Below are 20,729 nucleotides of genomic sequence, written 5' to 3' on the forward strand. Positions count from 1 at the left end.
TGAAGATGTGGTGAGGGCATGGGTCTGTGGGGGATCCTGAGTGGATGGAATTCATCAGGCGGATGGTGTCCTCAGTGGAGATTGGGTTCCAGGCGTTAAGTGTGTTCACGGGGGGAAGATGGTCAGCAGATGGTAGGGTGGGTTGGTTTCCGGGTTGGTTGTCGAAGCTGTTGTGGATGTCTGCAATCTTGTTGTGGAAAAAAGAGGCAAGGGAGTCGCAGAGGGTTTGAGAGGGGGTGATGTCGTTGGAGTTGGCCGAGGGATTGGAAAATTCCTTGACGATGTTGAAAAGTTCCTTGCTGTTGTGGGCGTTGTTGTCAAGTCGATCCTTGAATGCAGTTTTCTTGGCTTTACGGATCAGTTGGTGGTGAGTGCGGGTGGCGCTTTTGAAGGCGTCCTTGGTGCTGGTGGTTGGGTCTTTTTTCCAGGCCTTTTCAAGGGAGCGGCAGAGTTTCTTGGACTTCTTGAGATCATCGTTGAACCATGAGGCTTTCTTGCTGCCAGGTTTACTTTGACGTTTTTTCAGTGGAGCTAAGGTGTCGGCGGTGTTGGATAACCATAGGGTGAGGTTGGCGGCGGCTTCGTTGGCGTTAGAAGAGAGGGCTGGGGAGTTTCGAAGGAGCGATGCGGAGATTTGGTCCGTGGTGATTTTGTTCCAGTTTCTTTGCAGGGTAGGTTGGGAGTGGTTGATGGGTTTCGGCTTGTTGTAGGTGAAGTGAACGCAGCTGTGGTCGGTCCATAGGAGCTCCGTAGTGTGGCTGAAGGAGACATGTTTGCTGGAGGTGAAGATAGGGTCGAGTGTGTGACCTGCGATGTGGGTGGGGGAAGTGACTAGTTGTTTAAGTCCGAGGTTGGCGAGGTTGTCCACGAGGGTGGCGGTGTTGTGGTCGTTTATCTTTTCAAGGTGAAAGTTGAGGTCTCCCAGAAGAATATAGTCTTTGGAGGGGAGCGCGTGTGGAGAGATGAAGTCTGTGATGTCTTCACTGAATTTTGCGCGGGGTCCTGGTGGTCTGTAGAGGAGGGTGCCTCTGAGTGTTGTTTTGGGGTCGATGTGGATCTGGAAGTGAAGGTGTTCGGAGTTGGCGAGGTTGGCGTCAGAGCTGGTTGAGATGCGGATAGATTTCTTATGGACGATAGCGATTCCTCCTCCTGTGTGGCTGGTACGGTCTTTGCGAGTGATCTTATAGTCTTCAGGGATGGCAATGGTGATGTCTGGTGCGGAGGAAGCATTCATCCATGTTTCCGTAAGGAAGGCGACGTCTGGAGAGATGGTGTCTAGTAGGTTCCATAGGTCAATGGCGTGCCTGTGCACCGATCGGGTGTTGAGAAGGATGCATTGTAGGTGGTTGGGGTCGGGAATCTGTGGTGTGGTCGTAGCGGAGATGTTGTCGGTGCCGCTGAATTTGCAGGAGTAGCAGGAGAAAGGTCCATGGGTGTGTCCAGGAGCGGCTTGGACGCAGTTGGGGGCGCGACCGGGGTCAAGGGCGAGGAGGGTGGCGGCATCATAGGTAATGCGGGAGGGCTGGGGAGCGAGAAGGGCAGGGGGTCTGGCGCTGGGCGCGGTCCAGGCGCGGACGGGCGTAGACGGGCTTGCCTTTGGCGCACCTTCGGCGTGTCCGTAGCGCGTGGACGCTGCGCGTGGGGGCATTGTCCATAAATGGGTGGTGGAGGGGGCGGAGCGTGGGAGGGGCCGCTGGGAGGCGTGAGCGAGGTCGAGGGAGGGCTCGGGTCAACCAGGGAAATGGCCGCAGCAATAACAACAGCGCGGAGACAGGGTTACACACAGCCAATGCGATCACAGACAAAGAGCAGCCAATATAAACACAAGGGTATGCACAGCAAGTATAAAATAGTTTACAGTCTGCCAAAGCGCTAGGATAATGTTTAGCCAAACGTGCGCGCTAGCAGAAAGGCAGATGCAGAAGTCAGCGCTATACTCAGCCAAAGCGCTATGAGAATAATAATCAAACGAGCGTGCTAGCTGGGAGCCAGATGCGGAGGTCAGCGCTACGATACCACAGTTGGAGGCTGAGGGAGGAGGCGAAGGGAGCGACCACTCACGTTGTAGGCAAGATGGTCACAGCTCTCTGTGAGGGTGAGGACGGCCCGTAGCTCTCGTGGGTGGGAGGGGCCGCTGGGAGGCGTGAGCGAGGTCGAGGGAGGGCTCGGGTCAACCAGGGAAATGGCTGCAGCACTAACAACAGCGCAGAGACAGGGTTACACACAGCCAATGCGATCACAGACAAAGAGCAGCCAATATAAACACAAGGGTATGCACAGCAAGTATAAAATAGTTTACAGTCTGCCAAAGCGCTAGGATAATGTTTAGCCAAACGTGCGCGCTAGCAGAAAGGCAGATGCAGAAGTCAGCGCTATACTCAGCCAAAGCGCTATGAGAATAATAATCAAACGAGCGTGCTAGCTGGGAGCCAGATGCGGAGGTCAGCGCTACGATACCACAGTTGGAGGCTGAGGGAGGAGGCGAAGGGAGCGACCACTCACGTTGTAGGCAAGGGAGCAACACCCCAGTAAGAGGTCTTCGTGCTCCAGGAGAGGTCAGATCAGTCTACCTGCCAGGTTTTGATGAGGCAAAGACTCCCAAGATCAACCCTGCACCAAAACCCGAGCCAGTTCCAAGCACTAAGGCATGTTGGCGGTCAGTCAGAACACCACTCCGCCTAAATTTACCTGCACGTCAAGGGGCCAAGTCCACACTGACAGTGTCCCTGCTGTGTTTCTTTTCCCTATTCTGAAGGTACCCCCAAGAACCGTGAGAGCTTCTATCTCACCAACCCGCCAGAGAAAACAACTCTGAACCTGAGCTCCCCAGTCCGGGCTCACATAAACAGACGGTGTCTCTGTGGTCCTGAGACTTTCAAGAGCTGAGAGTACTCCCCCACCAACGCCTTCTTGGATTCTGTCAGACTAGTTCCCCAATCCACCCTTGCAGCCTCTTTCCTGCAGGTACATTTCCCCATTGACTTTAGAAGGGAGTGTTCGAGGCTGCCACCACGGAAAGCACCTCTGCACTCCGACACCTCAGGGCAGGTAAGCTTGAACTGCTTGTGCTTTCTTGGACCTTGGCACCTACTCACCTTAGGTCCAGAAGAACATTTCTGTAAGTCGTCTGTAAGTGTACCTATTAAGCATACGTTTTCTTCAATAGGATGACATTACAGAGTTCGAGAATCTGCCTCAAATAAGACATCTGTCATTTTCTACTGTTTCTACTGTGAAATTCGATAAACGTCTAAAGTACTTACCTGATTCTGATAATCTTGGTGTTTAAAATGATATAAAAATATATGGTATTTTTCTAAATTGGCCTTGAGTTTCTTCTTAAGTGTATGTCTCATTTATTGACTATGTGTGGACAACAAATGCTTAACACTACTCTCAGATAAGTAAACTGCTCACCCACACTATCACAAAGAGAGCATTTGGGATGATTAATTTAAGACCTGTAAGCCAATAAGGTTTGTCTGGACTTTCTACATAGTCTACCTTATTTTGGTACACTACATACAAAGCCAGCTCCCTAGACCATCTAAAAAGAAGCCTTCCTGTAAGATGTCCTCATTCTTTTCTTCCAAGAACTGAAATGGAGGATGACAAGCTACATCGATATGAGAAACGTGCTTAGATGGCATCATTGGGATGCCACAGCCCGAGTACGACACCTTCAGAAATATTGTAAACTTTGAGCTGAAGCACAAGTTACTACTTGTGTAACGATATATCTGTAAGAGACATTAGTTAGTGATAGATTCCTTACCTTAGAATATCCCCTGGCGTCAGACTGGATCCGGAAAGTTTTGTTTAGCAGTACCCCTGCGCGTCAGTAGGTGGCGTCCTGTGGCTCCGCGTCTGTCGTTGGCGTCGTATGCGCAGAGATGACCACACGGAGACTACTTAGGCGCCACCCATGCGCGCTGGCGTCAGTTCTGTACATGACTTTCCGCACCAGAGCCATGCAAGATACTGACCACTGGTGCATTGAAACTAGGGCCCTGCAGGGGATGACTTTAACCCCAGTAATCAGTTTGCAGAACGGGGTGGATGGGTAGGGCAGTAAGGAATCTATCACTAACTAATGTCTGTTACAGATATATTGTTACACAAGTAGTAACTTGTGCATCTGAAAGAGACACGTTAGTGATAGATTCCATACCTTAGAATAGATACCCTAGCAATACAAACCCGGTGGTGGGTCTGCAAAGAGGATTACACCAGAAAGTCACGGAGAACAGAACGGCCAACGAAGCCGTCTCTCAGGACTTGACTGTCAAAGCAGTAATGCTTGGTAAATGTGTGTAGCGAGGCCCACGCAGCTGACAAATGTCCTGCAAGGGAACGCCGCGTCCCAAGGCAGTAGTGGCTGCCGTTGGCCTGGTGGAATGGGCACGCAGCCCACAGGAGGCTCCTCCTTAGCCAACGAGTAACAGGCTTTGATGCAGAGAACGACCCACCGAGAGATGGTCCGTTTGTGCACGGCCCAACCTTTCTTGGCACCCACGTAGCCAACAATGAGCTGGTCATCCACCCAGAACTGCCATGTGCGTTTCAGATAAAATAACAGCGCACGTTTGGGGTTCAGACGGTGGAGCCTCCTCTTTCAAAGGATGAGCAGGTGGAAAGATGGTGGGCAAAGTGATGATCTGCCCGAAGTGGAAGGGACTAACAACCTTTAGCGAGAAGGAAGGACGGGTCCTGAGAACCACCTTGTCCGGATGAACAGAAAGGAAAGGAGGTTTAGAAGAAAGGGCCTGGAGCTCACTCACTCTTCTGGCAGAGGTGATAGCTACCAGGAAAGCCGTCTTCAGAGTAGAAGACGCAAAGGAAAATTATGAAAAGGCTCAAAGGGAGCGCACATCAGATATATCAAGACGAGGTTTAAGTCCCATTGAGGCATCATGAAAGGCACAGGAGGAAACATGTACGGGATGCCTTTCAGGAAACGGTTACCTACCGGGTACTTAAAAAGAGAAGGCTGATCAAGAAGCCGCAAAAAAGCGGAGATGGCCCTTGATAGTGCCCAGAGCAGAGCCCTGCTGGGCCAAGGAAAGAAGGAACAGATGAACTTCAGAAAGAGGGGCAGAAAGGGGATCCACAAACTTATCTGTGCGCCATGAACTTGCTCCACCTGCAGGCGTATACAGTTTTAGTGGAGGGATGCCTGGCTGCCAGAATGACATCACAGACTTCGGGAGGAAGAGCGAAAGCTGTCAACTATCGCCGCTCAATCTCCACGCATGGAGGTGGAGGCTTGACAGGTTTGGGTGCCCAATCCGGAGCCACAAGAATGACTTGGGCCTGGGCGCGCCGAATCTTCTTCAACACTCTGGCCAGAAGTGGGATAGGCGGAAAGGCGTACAATAGACCGCAGCGCCACTCGTGACGAAAAGCGCCGCCGAGCGAGTGCCGCCTTGGAAATTCCAACGCGCAGAACTGATGACATTGCGTGTTCCCTTCTGTGGCAAATAGATCTAATCAAGGCTCTCCCCACTGCTGAAAGAGACCTTGCGCCACGTCAGAGTTCAGATGCCATTCATGATCCATCAAGCACCGGCGGCTGAGTTCGTCCGCCCTGGCGTTCAGAGAACCTGCCAGGTGTTGAACCACCAAGGTAATGCCTTGATGTTCCAGCCATGTCCAGAGGCGCAGAGCCTCCTGACATAGGGTCCACGACCCCACTCCGCTTTGTTTGTTGCAATACCACATAGTGGTGGTGTTGTCCGTGAACACCTGCACCACACTTCCCCGGACAGAGGGAAGGCATGCTTTCAGTGCAAGTCGGATCGCCCGAAGCTCCAAAAGGTTCATATGGAGCCGGGACTCTGCCAGAGACTCCCGAGTGGCCTCCCCATCCCAGGAGGGACGCATCTGTCACCACTGTGCGCTCCGGTTAGGGAAGGGAGAGGAATCTGCCATTGACCCAATCGCGATTTGTGAGCCACCACTGCAAGTGTTGTGCAGTGCCCGCCGAGATCTGGACATTATCGGACAGGTTACCCTTATGCTGTGCCCACTGGAATTTCTGGTCCCACTGGAGAGCCCGCATATGCCACCTGGCATGTTGCACTAGCAGGATGCAGGAGGCCATCAGTCCCAGGAGCCGAAGGGTCATCCTGGCTAAAACCCAGGCTAGAGGGTGAAAGATCGGAATCATAGCCTGAATATCCCAGACTCGCTGCTCGGGAGGATAAACCCGAAACCTCGCCGAATCCAGAACCGCTCCGATAAAGGGAAGCTTCTGAGAGGGACTCAGGTGTGACTTTGGCACGTTGATGGAGAACCCCAGCAAATGTAGGAGGTCGGCCTTAGTCTGAAGGTGGGAGACGACTGCCTGGGGCGAGCCCGCCTTCAACAACTAGTCGTCGAGGCAGAGGAAGACTGACACCCCTAACCTGCGCAGATGAGCTGCAACCACCGCCATCACTTTCGTGAACAACCGAGGGGCACTGGTAAGGCCAAAGGGGAGCACGGCAAATGAATATGCTACTTACCAGTATGCATCTGTTCTTGGCATGTAGGGCTGCTAACATTCATATCTATTGCATAGATCGCCGCTTAGTGTTGGGTCCGGATGATTGCACATTGTTGTCCTGGAAGAGTCTTCGAAGTATCACGAGATAGGTGGCTCCTCCCCTGGACTACAGTGCGCATGGGCATCGACTCCATCCCCAGATTGTTTTTAGCCATTGTGGCAGAGATGGAGTGAAATAGTGTGAAGGATGTCCATGCTAATGATGAATGCAAGAGTGTATCTGCAGCCGCTACGGGCACCGGGGAGGAGGGCGGGCGATATGAATGTTAGCAGCCCTACATGCCAAGAACAGATGCATACTGGTAAGTAGCATATTCAGTTCGAGGCATGTGGGCTGCTAAATTCATATCTATTGCATAGAATACACAGCAGTCCCTCCATTAAGGGCGGTTGCCCGTGCCAGCTGCAGAAGCTTGAAAAAGTGTCTTGAGAACAGCCTGTCCTACAGCTGCTTGCTGTTTGGAATGCACATCAACACAGTAATGTTTGGTAAATGTGTGTGGTGTAGCCCATGTGGCTGCTCTACAAATGTCTTCTAAAGAAATGTTCCCCAGGAAAGCCATGGAGGCCCCCAACTTGCGTGTGGAGTGCGCCCTTGGGGGTATTGTTAAAGTACGCTTAGCCTTTTGATAACAGATTTGAATGCACTTAACAATCCATCTGGCTATTCTTGCTTTGGAAATGGGGTTGCCTTTGTGCTGCGCTGAGAAGGCAACAAAAAGTTGTTGTGTTTTCCTAAAGTGTTGCATTCTGTCAATGTAGTACATCAACGCCCTCCTAACGTCCAATGTATGAAGCATTCTTTCCGCTACTGTTTGTGGGTTTTGGAAGAATGCGGGTAGGTCAATAGTTTGGTTGATATGAAACTGTGACACTACTTTAGGAAGGAATTTGGGGTTAGTGCGGAGCACTACTCTGTTTGAATGTATTTGGATGAATGGCTCTTGGATCGTGAGCGCTTGCAGCTCACTAACACGTCTGAGCGATGTAATAGCAATGAGAAAAGCCACTTTCCATGTTAGAAATTGAATTTCGCAGGAGTGCAGTGGCTCGAAAGGTGGACCCATCAGCCTAGTGAGGACCACATTGAGATTCCACACTGGAGCTGGTGGTGTTCTTGGAGGAATGACTCGCTTCAGTCCCTCCAGGAAGGCTTTAATGGCAGGCACCCTGAAAACAGAGAGATGCTGCCTATTCTGGAGATAAGCCGCTATGGCGGATAAGTGTATCCGAATGGAAGCGTACGCTAGATTGCATTTGTAAAGATGTAACAAATAGCAGATGATGTTAGGAATGGATGCGTCTAGCGGGTTGATATTGTGGTCTGTACAGTAAACGACAAACCGCTTCCACTTTGCTGCATAGCAAGCTCTAGTAGTGGGCTTTCTTGCCTCCCGGATGATGTCCATGTATTCTGGCGGCAGGTTGAGGTAGCCAAATTCTAAGACCTCAGGAGCCAGATCGCCAGATTGAGCTGTTGCGGATCTGGATGCTGAATGTCTCCATGGTTCTGCGTCAGGAGCCTGGATGTGAGATGCAGCCTTTGATGCGGTACCACGGAAAGTTCTAGAAACGTGGTGTACCATGGTTGGCGTGCCCATGTTGGAGCAACCAGGATGAGAGTCATCGAGTGTTGCTTTAGCTTTCTTGCCACCAGCGGAATGAGAGGCGCTGGGGGAAAAGCGTACGCAAATTTGCCTGACCAGTTCATCCATATCGCATTCCCTTGCGATTCCGGGTGAGGGAACCTGGCGGCAAAGCTTTGGCATTTTGCGTTTTCCCTTGTGGCAAACAGGTCTATCTCTGGATGACCCCACTGCTGGAAGTACGGGTGGAGTACTGATGGATGTATCTCCCACTCGTGCATTTGGTGGCTGTATCTGCTGAGCAGATCCGCCATCTGATTGACCTTGCCCGGGAGGTGTTCTGCCATGAGGAAAATGTTCCTCTGAATGGCCCACTTCCACATGCTCTGAGCCAGATGAGACAGCTGTGGCGAGTGAGTGCCTCCCTGCTTTTGGATGTAGTACATGGCTGTCATGTTGTCCGTCCGGATCAACACGACTTTGTTGCACAGATGTACTTTGAAGGACTTTAGCGCCATGAAGATTGCCATCAATTCTAGGTAGTTGATGTGCAACTTCTGTTGCTGGGTGGACCAAAGTCCCTGCACAGTGTAGTGGAGCACATGGGCTCCCCACCCTTGGAGAGATGCGTCCGTCGTTAGGATAATCTGTGGCACTGGCTCTTGGAACGGTCGTCCCTTGCAAAGGTTGTGTGGATTCCACCAATGCAGAGAGTTGTATGCCCGACCGGTCACCAACACTAGGTCTGTCAGTTGTCCCCGAGCCTGTGTCCACTGATTTGCCAAGCATTCTTGGAGCGGACGCATGTGCAACCTCGCGTGCGGGACTATGAAGATGCAGGAGGCCATCATGCCTATCAACTGCATGAACACTCTCGCTGGTAGGGAGTGTTGCAGTCTGAACCTCTGGATCAGCGATTGAATTGCGTCGATCCTGACTGGGTTTGGCTGAGCCATAGCAGTCAGGGTGTTTATTGTCGCGCCCAGATACTGCCGCACATGGGCTGGCTGAAGGTGCGATTTTGGGTAGTTTAGCGAGAACCCCAGACTGTGAAGGAGGTGAATAGTGTGGGACATGTCTGTGGCGCACTGTTGTTCCGACTTTGCTTGAACAAGCCAGTCGTCTAGGTACGGGTAGACATGTATGTTCTGCCGTCTGAGGTGCGCCGCCACTGTCGCCAGACACTTTGTAAACACTCTGGGGGCAGTAGTCACCCCGAAGGGTAGGACTTTGAACTGATAGTGCCTGGCTTGAATGGTGAACCTGAGGTATTTTCTGTGGGATGGGTGGAGTGGGATGTGGAAATAAGCATCCTTGAGGTCCAAGGTTGCTAGGAGGTCCCCTTGGTTTAGCAGTGGAAGAATTTGCTGCAGTGTCAGCATGTGAAAGTGTTCTGACAGTATATACATGTTGAGAGGGCGTAGATCCAGAATGGGTCTGAGGGATCCGTCCTGTTTTGGGATGAGGAAGTACAGGGAATAGACTCCTGTTCCTTCCTCTTCCACCGGTACGAGCTCGATTGCGCCTTTTTGCAGCATCACCACAACTTCCTGCTGCAATAAGTGCAAGTGCTCTTCCGACATAGGACGGTGTTTTGGGGGAATGTTGGGAGGAGTGGATGTTAACTCCAAACAATAACCGTACTGGATAAGTTTTCTCACCCACCTGTCCGTGGTGATGGACGTCCAGACTGGCAGGAACTGCTGGAGTCTCCCCCCGACAGGTGTTGGATGGTCGGGGGCAGTGACAGAGAGTCACTGTTTGTTGGCGGCAGAGGAACGGGAGTTGTTGTTCCCTCTGCCCCTGCCTTTGGCACTGTTACCTCTGTAACCCCCTCTACCCTGCTTGGGGTACGAGGATTGTGCACCACTTTTTGCGAATTGTGTTTGTTGACCCAACTGTCCTCTGGTAACACCACGTGCTCCTGAGCGACGAAAAGTGCTTCCCCTGAATTGTTGAGACTGAAGCGCCCCCATGGACTTAGCAGTCTCATTGTCCTTTTTAATCTTTTCCAGGGTGGTGTCAACATCTGGACCAAACAGTCTGTCTGGATTGACGGGCTGGTTGAGTATTGTAGTTTGAATATCGGGTTTAAATCCAGATATGCGAAGCCAAGCCTGTCGCCTTAACATGACGCTAGTGTTAATCCCCCTAGCCGCTGTATCAGCCACATCAAGTGCACACTTTATTGCTGCGTTTGAGATGAGCTTTCCCTCTTGTATGAGCATTTCGGCTGCCTCCTTAAACTGATCAGGTAGGTGTTGAAGGAGCTGTTCTAGGGTGTCGTAATGCGCCCTATCGTATCGTGCCAATAGTGCCTGTGTGTTTGCTATACGCCAGATATTGGCAGCTTGCGCAGCCACCCTTTTGCCGGATGCCTCAAGCACTTTCGACTCCTTGTCTGGGGGAGGAGCTTTACCCGTTGTTTGGGAGTTCGCCCTCTTGCGGGCATTGGCGACCACCAACGAATCCAGAGGCAACTGTCCCCGAATATATGCAGGGTCTCCAGGTGCCGGCCTGTATTTCTTTTCGATACGTGGGTTCACCACTCTCGCCCTGGTAGGTTCCTTAAATATTTCTGGTGCATGTTTAAGGACACCTTTGAGCATAGGAAGTATTTTAACTGTTCTGTCTGAAACAGAGAAAGTGTCAAACAAAAAATCCTCCTCTACCGGGTCAGCATGCATGTCCACATCATGATTTGCCGCTGCCCGCTCTATCAAAGCATTAAACGCTGCAGAATCCTCTGTTGGTGATGTACGTGCCCCAAACCCCTGTGGATCTTGTACCACCTGATGTCCACCTTGGTCCCCAGTATCGCCATATGAGTCCAGTTGAACATCAGGGTCATTGTCAACTGGGAAATTGTACTGGTCATCCTGGTCATCATCCTCTCCACCTGATTGGTCTGGGGAAGGTGATGGACTCCTTCTCGGGGGTGGCAGAACTGGTTCAACCAGAGCAGGAATGTCCTGTGCCGGCCTTTTCTTCTTCAGTGGAATGACATAGGATTCCAGTGGCTGGGAAGTGATTTTCCTTTTGTAGAGGGTCAATTTCCCCGTTTGGGCATCGATGTAATGCTCTGATTAGTCTTCAGAGGTGTGATGTCGATCCAAGCTTTTGTGCGTGAAAGTGTCCGACGTGTCAGCGATTTTCGGCACCGATCTGGGTGCAAATGCCTTCGGTGCCACCTTAGGTGGCAGAAAGTAGAGAAGCTTGGCCGAGGTCTTCGGAGGTGTGTCCACCGATTTCGGAGCCGACGGCGTGGGAGCCGTTGACGACAAAGTCTTTTCCCGAATTCGTTTGAGGGAGTCGGTGACCTGCTTAGTGAAGGAAGCAGAGGGTTTAGAAACTGACGGCCGATGTTCGGTAGCGTCGGAGTCCCTCGGTGTCGACGAGTTTTCCGTCGACGAATCTTCGTTACTAACGGGTCGCGGCTCAGTTGCAGCCTTAGGCGCCGACGCCGTTGCTGCCGATCCGGCATCTTTGTGCCGATGCGTAGTGCTCCCTGTCTTCGGGTCATGGCTTTTAGTGGACTTTGACTCGAGTGTGCGTTTACTGGTAGGCGCCGCAGTGGCGGTCGAAGGCGTGTCAGCAGTCTTCGAGGTCCGCGCCGGAGCAACTGTGCTCTTCTGAGAGGATGATTCCTTGGGCACCTTTTGCGGCGCTGTCGACTCGACAGTCTTCTTCGACTTCTGTTGGCCGGAGGTCGACGGAGTCGATGAAGGAGCAGGCTTCGCTATTTTGTGTTGTACGTCGGCCATTTTTGTTTTTGTCGAATCCGATGGTTTCGGTTTCGATTTGGATGGGACGTCGGCCATCTTTGGTGCAGTCGAATCCGAAGGTTTCGGTTTCGGTTTCGATACGTGTAATGGCTGCTCCGCGTGAGTGTCCGTGGCCGGGCCAGAAGGCGGGGCCGTGGATAGCGGTGCTGGGTCGTGGGTAAGGCCGAGTGGCGATCCCGTGACCTGAGCCTGAGTCATGTAGCTTTCGGGGCATAGCTCTTCCTCTGAGCTATCTTCCGCGGCCCCATAAACTTCTTCGTCGTCCCCTACCTCCTCGACGTATTCAAGGTCCAGGGCCTGTCCTTCGACTTGGTCTTCGGGCTCCGCCTCGACCTCCGTCGACGGTGGAGAAATCTGAAGATGATGGCTACCGCCTTCTTCTGCGGGGTCGTCGAATATGTCGTCGGGTGCCGGGGCCGCTCGCTGGGCCTCGAGGCGCGCCGCGCGCCGATGCTTGAGCATCTTCTTTGACCTGAATTTTGAACAGGCCATGCAGTTTTCCTCGTTGTGGTCCGGCGAGAGACATTTATTACAGACCGGATGCACGTCGATATGTGGATATTTGGATCCACAGACGGGGCAGAACTTGAACGGGCTCCGCTCCATGTTAAGTTCGTCGGGGTCTTGCTGCGACGAGAGGGCCTCGATGTCCGAAGAGTTACTCGACTCCGCAGAATTCCGGCTCAGAGAGTCGGAGGATGCTCGAGACCGTACTCAAACAATACCGACGCAGGTAACGAAGGCCTTTTGGCCTTAAGAACAAAGTTTTTCGGTTCCGACACCGAGACGTCGAAACCACATCCGAACCCAATGGCGGAAAAAACAATCTGGGGATGGAGTCGATGCCCATGCGCACTGTAGTCCAGGGGAGGAGCCACCTATCTCGTGATACTTCGAAGACTCTTCCAGGACAACAATGTGCAATCATCCGGACCCAACACTAGGCGGCGATCTATGCAATAGATATGAATTTAGCAGCCCAAATGCCTCGAACCTGAAAATGCCCCTGCCCTACCGTGAACCGCAGGTAACGCCGGTGGGCCGGCAGGACGGGGATGTGAAAATATGCCTCCTGCAAGTCCAACGCCACCATCCAGTCTCCATGGCCGAGGACAACCAAGACCTGAGCCACAGTCAACATCTTGAACTTCTCCTTCCGGAGGAAGCGATTGACGACCCTGAGGTCCAAAATGGGGCGCAAACCCCCTTTGTACTTCTTGGGGACCAGAAAGTAGTGGGACTAGCAACCGCATCCTACTTCTGGCTCAGGAATGCGCTCAATGGCCCCCTTGGCCAAGAGGGCCATAACTTCCTGCTGGAGAAGTGCGAAGTGATCCCCCGACATGCGGTGGAACCGAGGTGGCATTGGAGGGGGTGGGCGGGGGCCGACTCAAAGAGGAGGGAGTAGCCCCTCTAGACGAGCTGCAGCACCCACTTGTCGGAAGTGACAGAATGCCAATGGGGGAGGTGATGACGAATCCTGCCACCCACGGGTGTGGGATGCGACCCGAAGCTCAGACTAGGAAGGCTTTGAGGTAGACGTCGCGTGGCGGAGCTGGACTGAACCTCAAGCCGTCCCCCAGAGCCACTTCAGCGGCCTCCACGCCCACGGGCACGCTGAGTCTGGTTCTGCGCAGGCTTTTGACTGAACGAATGGGCAGGGGCGCCTCTGCCATGGCCACGAAAGGAATGAAACGTAGACATGGCCGGGTGCGTGGCAGAAAGGTCCAAGGACTTGGCCGTAGCCTGAGAGTCCTTAAAACGCTCCAGTGCCGTGTCGGCCTTATCACCAAATAGCCTAGTGCCGTCAAAGGGCATGTCTATGAGCGAGCTCTGGACATCCAGGGAGAAACCTGTGGACCTCAACCAGGCGTGGCGCAGAATCGCCACAGTCGTGGAAATTGCCCTACCGAGGGAGTCCATGGTTTCCAAGCCACAACGAATGGCGAATCGAGCCGCGTCCTTACCCTCAGCCACAGCCTGAGACAGCACACTTTGGACCCCCTCCGGGCACTGAGGCAACACCTTTGCCACGGAATCCCACACCGCATGGGGATAGCGGCCCAGGAGACATGCAGTGTTCACTGACCGCCATCCTAAGCTGGCCGAAGAGAACAACCGCTTGCCAAACTGCTCCAATCTTTTAGAGACATTATTATTATTATTATTATTATAATAGAGTCGAAGGTTGCTGCAGATCCTTTTCCTCTCTAGAACAACATGCCAATGAAACATGCTCCTGTTCCATCACTTCCATACTGCAGTCATGCTACAAAAGTCTTTAAACAGCCAAAAGGAACACACTATTTTCCACATTTCTAAGCTACAAAGCCCCAGGTTTTAATTGTATTACAAAGGTTTTGATGACATAACAGAGATATTTGATAGATTATTCTCCAAAAAACATACACTCTGTATATACCATGCTGTATTCATTGATGGGCAAGGACTGAATTTATTAGAAAAAAACATTTACAAAGCTTGCATAGAGTTCTATTTGCTAATTTGCTCCCTTACCATCCTTCCAGAGCTCAGCCACAAACTTGTCTGAAGACTGGTGTAGAAGTGTAGCCACATTGTCATTCAGTGGGTCCATATTCTTCATAAGCCACTCATCTGCTTTGTAGTCGACCTATAGCCAGGACAGATTTTTATTTTAGGTCAGCAGAAACACTAGAAACCATGTGAATAATAACATGTTAAAAGTAAAGGCTGCGGTTTGTTATTCTGTTAATTTATACTGAAAACTATTTGTATTGCTGTGGCACTGTATACAGATGGTAGATACGCTAGTTCTTCTACTTTCCCTCACTTGATACCCAAGATATATTGTCAAGGAAAATATGTTTATTTTTTCCCTTGGCCAACTAGGCTCACCCCCTACAAAACAAACCCTTTGGCTGCCAGACTATAGCGCCAGCACCATCGTATGGTTATGGAAAAGGGAAATGTATGCTGCCAAGGCAAGATTCCACCCATATGTATAAGATGTTGAAAATGGTATATGTTGTTAGTTAACGAAAATCCTGTACTGTTACAGCAAGCGGTGTAAAGAAATAGTGAGATGTAAGTTCAGCTTGCACCCCTGAGAATGGTGATGGATTAAACCCAGATCAGTTGACTGTTGGTGAGTGCTTGTATTGTAAACGCTCCATCCATCATTTCCTTTGGTTTTTCTTTGTTCGCCATAAGTTGGCAGGGTATGCTCAGACGTGAGTCCCTTGCTCACTTTGCCACTGGATTCAAGCAAGCCGGGCTGAAGAAGGCTGAAATGCCAGAAACCGGTCCTCAGTAGCTTGTTTACGGTCCAGGGAAGGCATGGCTGGGCAGTTCGGGCTGGACTGTTCCCATGAGGCACAGGGTCAGACTGATTTGCATATGGCCATGTCTGAACTGGGGTGGCAGAGTGGGCTAAAGAATGGTGATGGATTAAACCCAGATCAGTTGACTGGGGGTGAGTGCTTGTATTGTCAACGCTCTGTCCATCATTTCCTTTAGTTTTTCTTTGTTCGCCATAAGTTAGCAGGGTATGCTCAGACGTGAGTCCCTTGCTCACTTTGCCACTGGATTCAAGCAAGCCGGGCTGAAGAAGGCTGAAATGCCAGAAACCGGTCCTCGGAAGCTTGTTTCCGGTCCAGGGAAGGCATGGCTTGTCAGTTCGGGCTGGACTGTTCCCATGAGGCACAGGGTCAGACTGATTTGCATATAGCCGTGTCTGAACTGGGGTGGCAGAGTGGGCTAAAGAACGGTGATGGATCAAACCCAGATCTGTTGACTGGGTGTGAGTGTTTGATTGGTTCAGATGCTCCGTCCATCACCACCCCCTTTTGTACCTCCTCCCTTTGAGGAGCGGGGCACATCCCTATTCCTATTGGGCCTAATTCTCCAAAACAAGATGGAGAATGTTCAAGAGAGGGGTTCACCTCAGCTCTTGGCAACCTTAGGGGTGTGCCAGGCTAAGGTGGACACTCCTACTCTGCCTACTATTTTTCCCGCCTATCCTGCTGCCAAAAGAGGGACTAGGACAGGGGTGGGCATCTCCACTAGTTGGAGCTGCCCAAATAAGCACAACACATGGTGAGAGCCTTTGAGGCTCACCGCCAAGTGTTGCTGTTCCAGCTAGGGGGAGTGAGAAGCACCTCCACCCAGAGCAGGCTTCGTTTTGGACCTCTGAAAGCACACAAGCTCTCACCACATGAGTTCAGAAACCTGTCTGGTTGTGGCTGGCGTGTATTTTCAGATGTCTTGCACCCCTCTATGATAAGCATAAGGCTACTTGACCACACTGTCCCCTAGAAAAGCACATTAGGATTGCCATAGCACGCCCCTTTCTACTTATAAGGAAACCCCTGGACTTTCTACACAATAGATCTCATTTTGATATATCATACAAAGAGCCAGCTTCCTACAGCCACTATAATCTGCCTCCAATAAATGCTGCAGATTAGTTTTGTTACTCACGTCAACTAGGTCGCTATACCAGTCAGCCAATACACTAGAAGGAGGTTATTTTTCAGGTGTCATCTCCAAGATGCCCTCAGAGAGCATTTTATAATAAATCCACCACCGGCATTAGTGTGGGTTTACTGTGCTGAGAAGTTTGATACCAAACTTCTCTGTCTTCCGTAAAGCCATCATGGAGATGTGTAGTTGTTGTTGACAAACTCACTACCCATGTAATCAAAATGGCTCCACTGCACTTAGTGTCCAAGAAAGGACTCAGACACTGTAGGGGCATATTGTTCATATAGTTATGCCCTCACCGGTGGTATAGTGCATGCTGCCTTAGGGCTGTAAGGTCTGCCAGAGGGGTGACTTACCTATCCCACAGGCAGTGGTGTGTATACATGGCACCCTGAAAGGTGTATTTAGACGTTAGATTGTGATGAACAGTCGCACTCCTATAGTTAATTGTGACTTTAAGATCCAAGTGAAACAGTGGGTAGGTGCAATCAGGTGAACCCCCCTGAGTTTAAGGGAATAAATAGATTCAATAGAAGCGTTGTCCCAACAGTAGGCAACAGGACTTGATTGCACTCTTTTCAATAAAGTTCATTCCATTCAAAATAAAATTGGTAAGATAAGGTTTTCTTGGTTGTTCATTATTTTTTATTATTTATTTTTCTTTTTTCAAAGTTCACATTGATATATCCAAATTCAGATTATTTCATAATCGTTGCCTTGTAAGCCCAATGCATTTCGGGGTTTGCCCTTCATCAGGGGACTTTGAATTTCTATAAGAAGTAGAATACACAACCAATTTAGTGCAATACTCTCATGAAAATAATGTCAACAACACATTTCATGTGATTGAGTAGCAATAGTGACTGTGAAATGCAACGCACCTTAAGGAGGTGAAAAAAGTGAAAAAAGAATTTTGGGGAAAAAGTGCAGCGGAGGGTACAACGTTGTAAACGGACTAAAACAAACGGTGAATTTAACGACAAAACGATTAAGTGAATGTGACGTAAATCAGGTAGGTAGTGAGTGATGTGTTAAGATGTGGAAGTATAGACAGAGTGACAAAGAACGGGTCACATGAAAAGATTCCATCACCAGTGTGAAATGGCCAGGTTTGGAATGTGAAAGGAAAACAAGCGTGCCGGTCACAAGACTGCTGTGAGAGCGGTTGCACGCTTACGTGATATCTCCAAAGTATTCAAGTGTTTCCGAAGTTGCACTTGCTAAGGCACACGGGTAAAGTACCTAAAATCGAGTACGAAAGAATGTAATAAACAGTGCTCAGTGTCTTCATCAAAGTGACGTATCTGAAGAAAATGGACTTATGGGTATCCGGAGAGGTCTGTAATATGACCATACGATAGCGTTCAAGACCGAAGTGGTAAACTGTAAATAAAAACGCATCCACATTGAAATGCGCAGGGTGTATAAAAGGCGCGGTTATTTAAGAAGTGTCAAGCATTACGGAACACTTACGGTTTCAGGAAGAAGGTGCTAGGTGGAGGGTAGCGTACTGCCTGGCGGTCCGCCATGACACGTAAAAGTGAGAGGCTTAGTTGTGTGCTCACGTGTGAGTGACGTGTAATAAACTTAGACACTTGACGTGGAAGCAATAGGAAAGCCGATCGGAGAGAAGTAGAAGACAGATCCCGTGAGAAACGAACAAAGTGTGTTCGGGCCAGAGAAAAGTGAGAGGAGTATAGAAAAATTTGACCAATGTGCGATACAATGAAGTCCATTATACTTTGAATGTCACAAAATATAAAAATGAATAACTGTAAATAAAAATTCATTCTTGCCAAGTAAACAATTGTGTATCATGTAATGAACATTGTCCAATAACATCCATCGGCATTGCAAAAAAAATATTAAATATATCTATCAGCGTAGGCAGTTCTGTACACAAGTAGTAACCTCGATATATCATGTTATCGTTCATTAAAGAAAACAGTGTAAGTCCACCCGTTCAATCAAACCCTTTGGTTGGGTGATATTTAAATAATTAATCCAATGTATTTCCCTGTGCAATAAGTGCTGTGTATTGTCTCTTCCAGGGAGTGGTTTAACCAGTTCCAACACTAGAAAACGTAGCTGACTGAGATGTGGTTATGGGTATTACAGTGGCTTGCCAAAGGGGATTTGGAATTTTTTGTACGTACGTTGCTCTTGTGCTCAATGAAGCGTGTTTTTATTTTCCTCTCTGTTTTGCCCACATATGCCAGTCCACATGGGCATTTAAACATATACATAAGGTTGCTGCTGTCACAGGTCGCCGTTACTTTCAGTTTAATCGGTGTTCCTTTGTTAGGATGCGTGATGTGGTTTCCTTTAATAATGGCGTTGCAGCTCCCACAATCGTGGCAAGGTAAAGTCCCTTTATATATTGGTTTGGATGTTTCATCGGCTTTGTTAAGGATTTCTTTGATGTTCTTAGTTCGCAAATACGCGAATCTCGGTTGTCTAGCGAAAATTCCATTGAAATCCTCCTCTAGTGTGAGTAGTGACCAATGTTTCAGGATGGTTTTTTTTTATGTTAAAGCTCCTTGTCGAAAATTTAGAAATGAAAGTCATTCTAGGTTCCCTCGATTGTCTTATTTTAGGAGTGAGTAGTGTATCTCTTTGAATATTGATGACTTTGCTTTTGGCTTCCTCCAAGATTTTTTCAGGATAAGATAGATCTTTAAATTTGCCAATGGTAATATTCATTTTCTCTTCAAATGATTCTTGAGTAGATGCGATTCTCTTAAGTCTTAGTAACTGTAAGTATGGAAGATGTTTTTTTAAACGCTGGCTGGTGAAACCTTCTGAAGTGTAACAAATTGTTTCTGTCTGTTGGCTTCGTGTATACCGTGGTCGTCAGGACTCCATTCTCATTGTGAACCATAACATCCAGAAAGGTTATGGCCTTTTTGTCAATGTTGTGTGTGAAACCAATTCTGTCGTTAACATGGTTAAGTGTTTCGATGGCTTGAACCAAAGCTTGTTCTGTCCCTTTCCATAAGATGAAAATGTCATCTATATATCTTTTATGTAATAAAAGATTCTCAATCCATTCCGGTTGGTTTAAAATGTGGTCTTGTTCGTAGCGGTACATGAAGATATTGGCATATGCCGGGGCCGCGCAATTTCCCATGGATGTTCCAGAAGCTTGGATGAAAAATTCATTGTTCCATTCAAAATAATTTTTAAAGAGTGTAAAGTGGAGAAGGTCCATCAAAAATTCCTTTAAATCGTCATCCATGTGAGTCGTCATTAGTGAAGTTGCCACTGATTCTAACCCAAGATTATGGGGAATGGATGTGTACAATGATTTAACATCTATCGTGCACAGGATCATATCAGTTGTGAATTTGGATCAGTTTTCACTCAGGATGTTGAGAAAATGCGTGGTATCTTTTATATATGTTGTCATGTTCTGTACTATTGGTTGCAAATGCTTATCCAAATATTGTCCGACTGGTTCATGAATGGTGTTAACCGTGGAAACAATTGGTCTGCATGGAGGCTTTGTGGGATGTTTATGAATCTTTGGGATCATGTATATGTAGGGTAATGCGGGATTGTTCTTAATTAGAAACTCTTTTTCTCTTGTACCGATGGTACCTTTTTCAACAGCCATATCAATGATGGTATTCAGTACTAGGGCAAATACTTTTGTGGGGGCAGTACGCATTTTGGTGTAGGTATTTGTGTACTGAACATGTTTATTAACGTTCGAAAGGTAAAACTCTGTATCCATGATCACCATGGCTCCGCCCTTGTCCGCTTGACGTATGGTAATGGACTTATTGTTCGCCAGTTTTTTGAGAGCATCAAATTCTTTTAAAACAGCTAACATGGATCTGTTCAAAATGCAACTCTCGCCGGTGTGCCATGTCGACTCGGAGTTTAGCCATACTGCACCACATAGCCTGCAATGGCAGTGTGTATGCGTTATGTGTGGGGTACTTTAAGGTGGCAAAAAACATGCTGCAGCCCTATGGGAGCCTCTCTGGTCACAAGGCCCTTAGTACCACAGGTACCTATAGCAAGGGACTTATAAGTGGGCTAGAAGTGTGCGAAAAGTGGGAGCAATGGTACAGTTTTGGGAAAGAACAAAGGTGTTAGGGCAAGGTTAGCAGCGTCCCATCGCACACTCAGTCAAGCTAGCATCAGCTATCTGGCAAAACGTTAGGGGGTAACCGTGCAAAAAGGGTCACTTTGCTACAATCACAATATCATACTACAAAATATTCAAGGTAGCTATCCTTTCGGCAACTACTGAGAAAAATGTTCCTAAAGCACAATTTACAGTCATATTATTGCACTTTAAAATTATCCTCACTGAATCGTTGATGCGTCATAACTGCA

General features: G+C 49.1%; 1 protein-coding gene across 6 annotated transcripts in view; it reads right to left on the bottom strand.

Moving 5' to 3' along the window:
* Positions 1 to 20,729, bottom strand: part of MYH10 (myosin heavy chain 10) — a 1,407,286-nt gene that overhangs the window by 773,876 nt on the left and 612,681 nt on the right. For all 6 annotated transcript variants that reach the window (XM_078654665.1, XM_078654664.1, XM_078654663.1 and 3 more), the window contains one exon: positions 14,436 to 14,550. In XM_078654665.1, coding sequence (XP_078510791.1) covers positions 14,436 to 14,550 — 115 coding nt within the window. The remainder of the gene's footprint in view (positions 1 to 14,435; positions 14,551 to 20,729) is intronic.

Source organism: Lissotriton helveticus, chromosome 7, assembly GCF_964261635.1.
Source record: "Lissotriton helveticus chromosome 7, aLisHel1.1, whole genome shotgun sequence".
In the NCBI taxonomy this organism is placed as follows: Eukaryota; Metazoa; Chordata; class Amphibia; order Caudata; family Salamandridae; genus Lissotriton; species Lissotriton helveticus.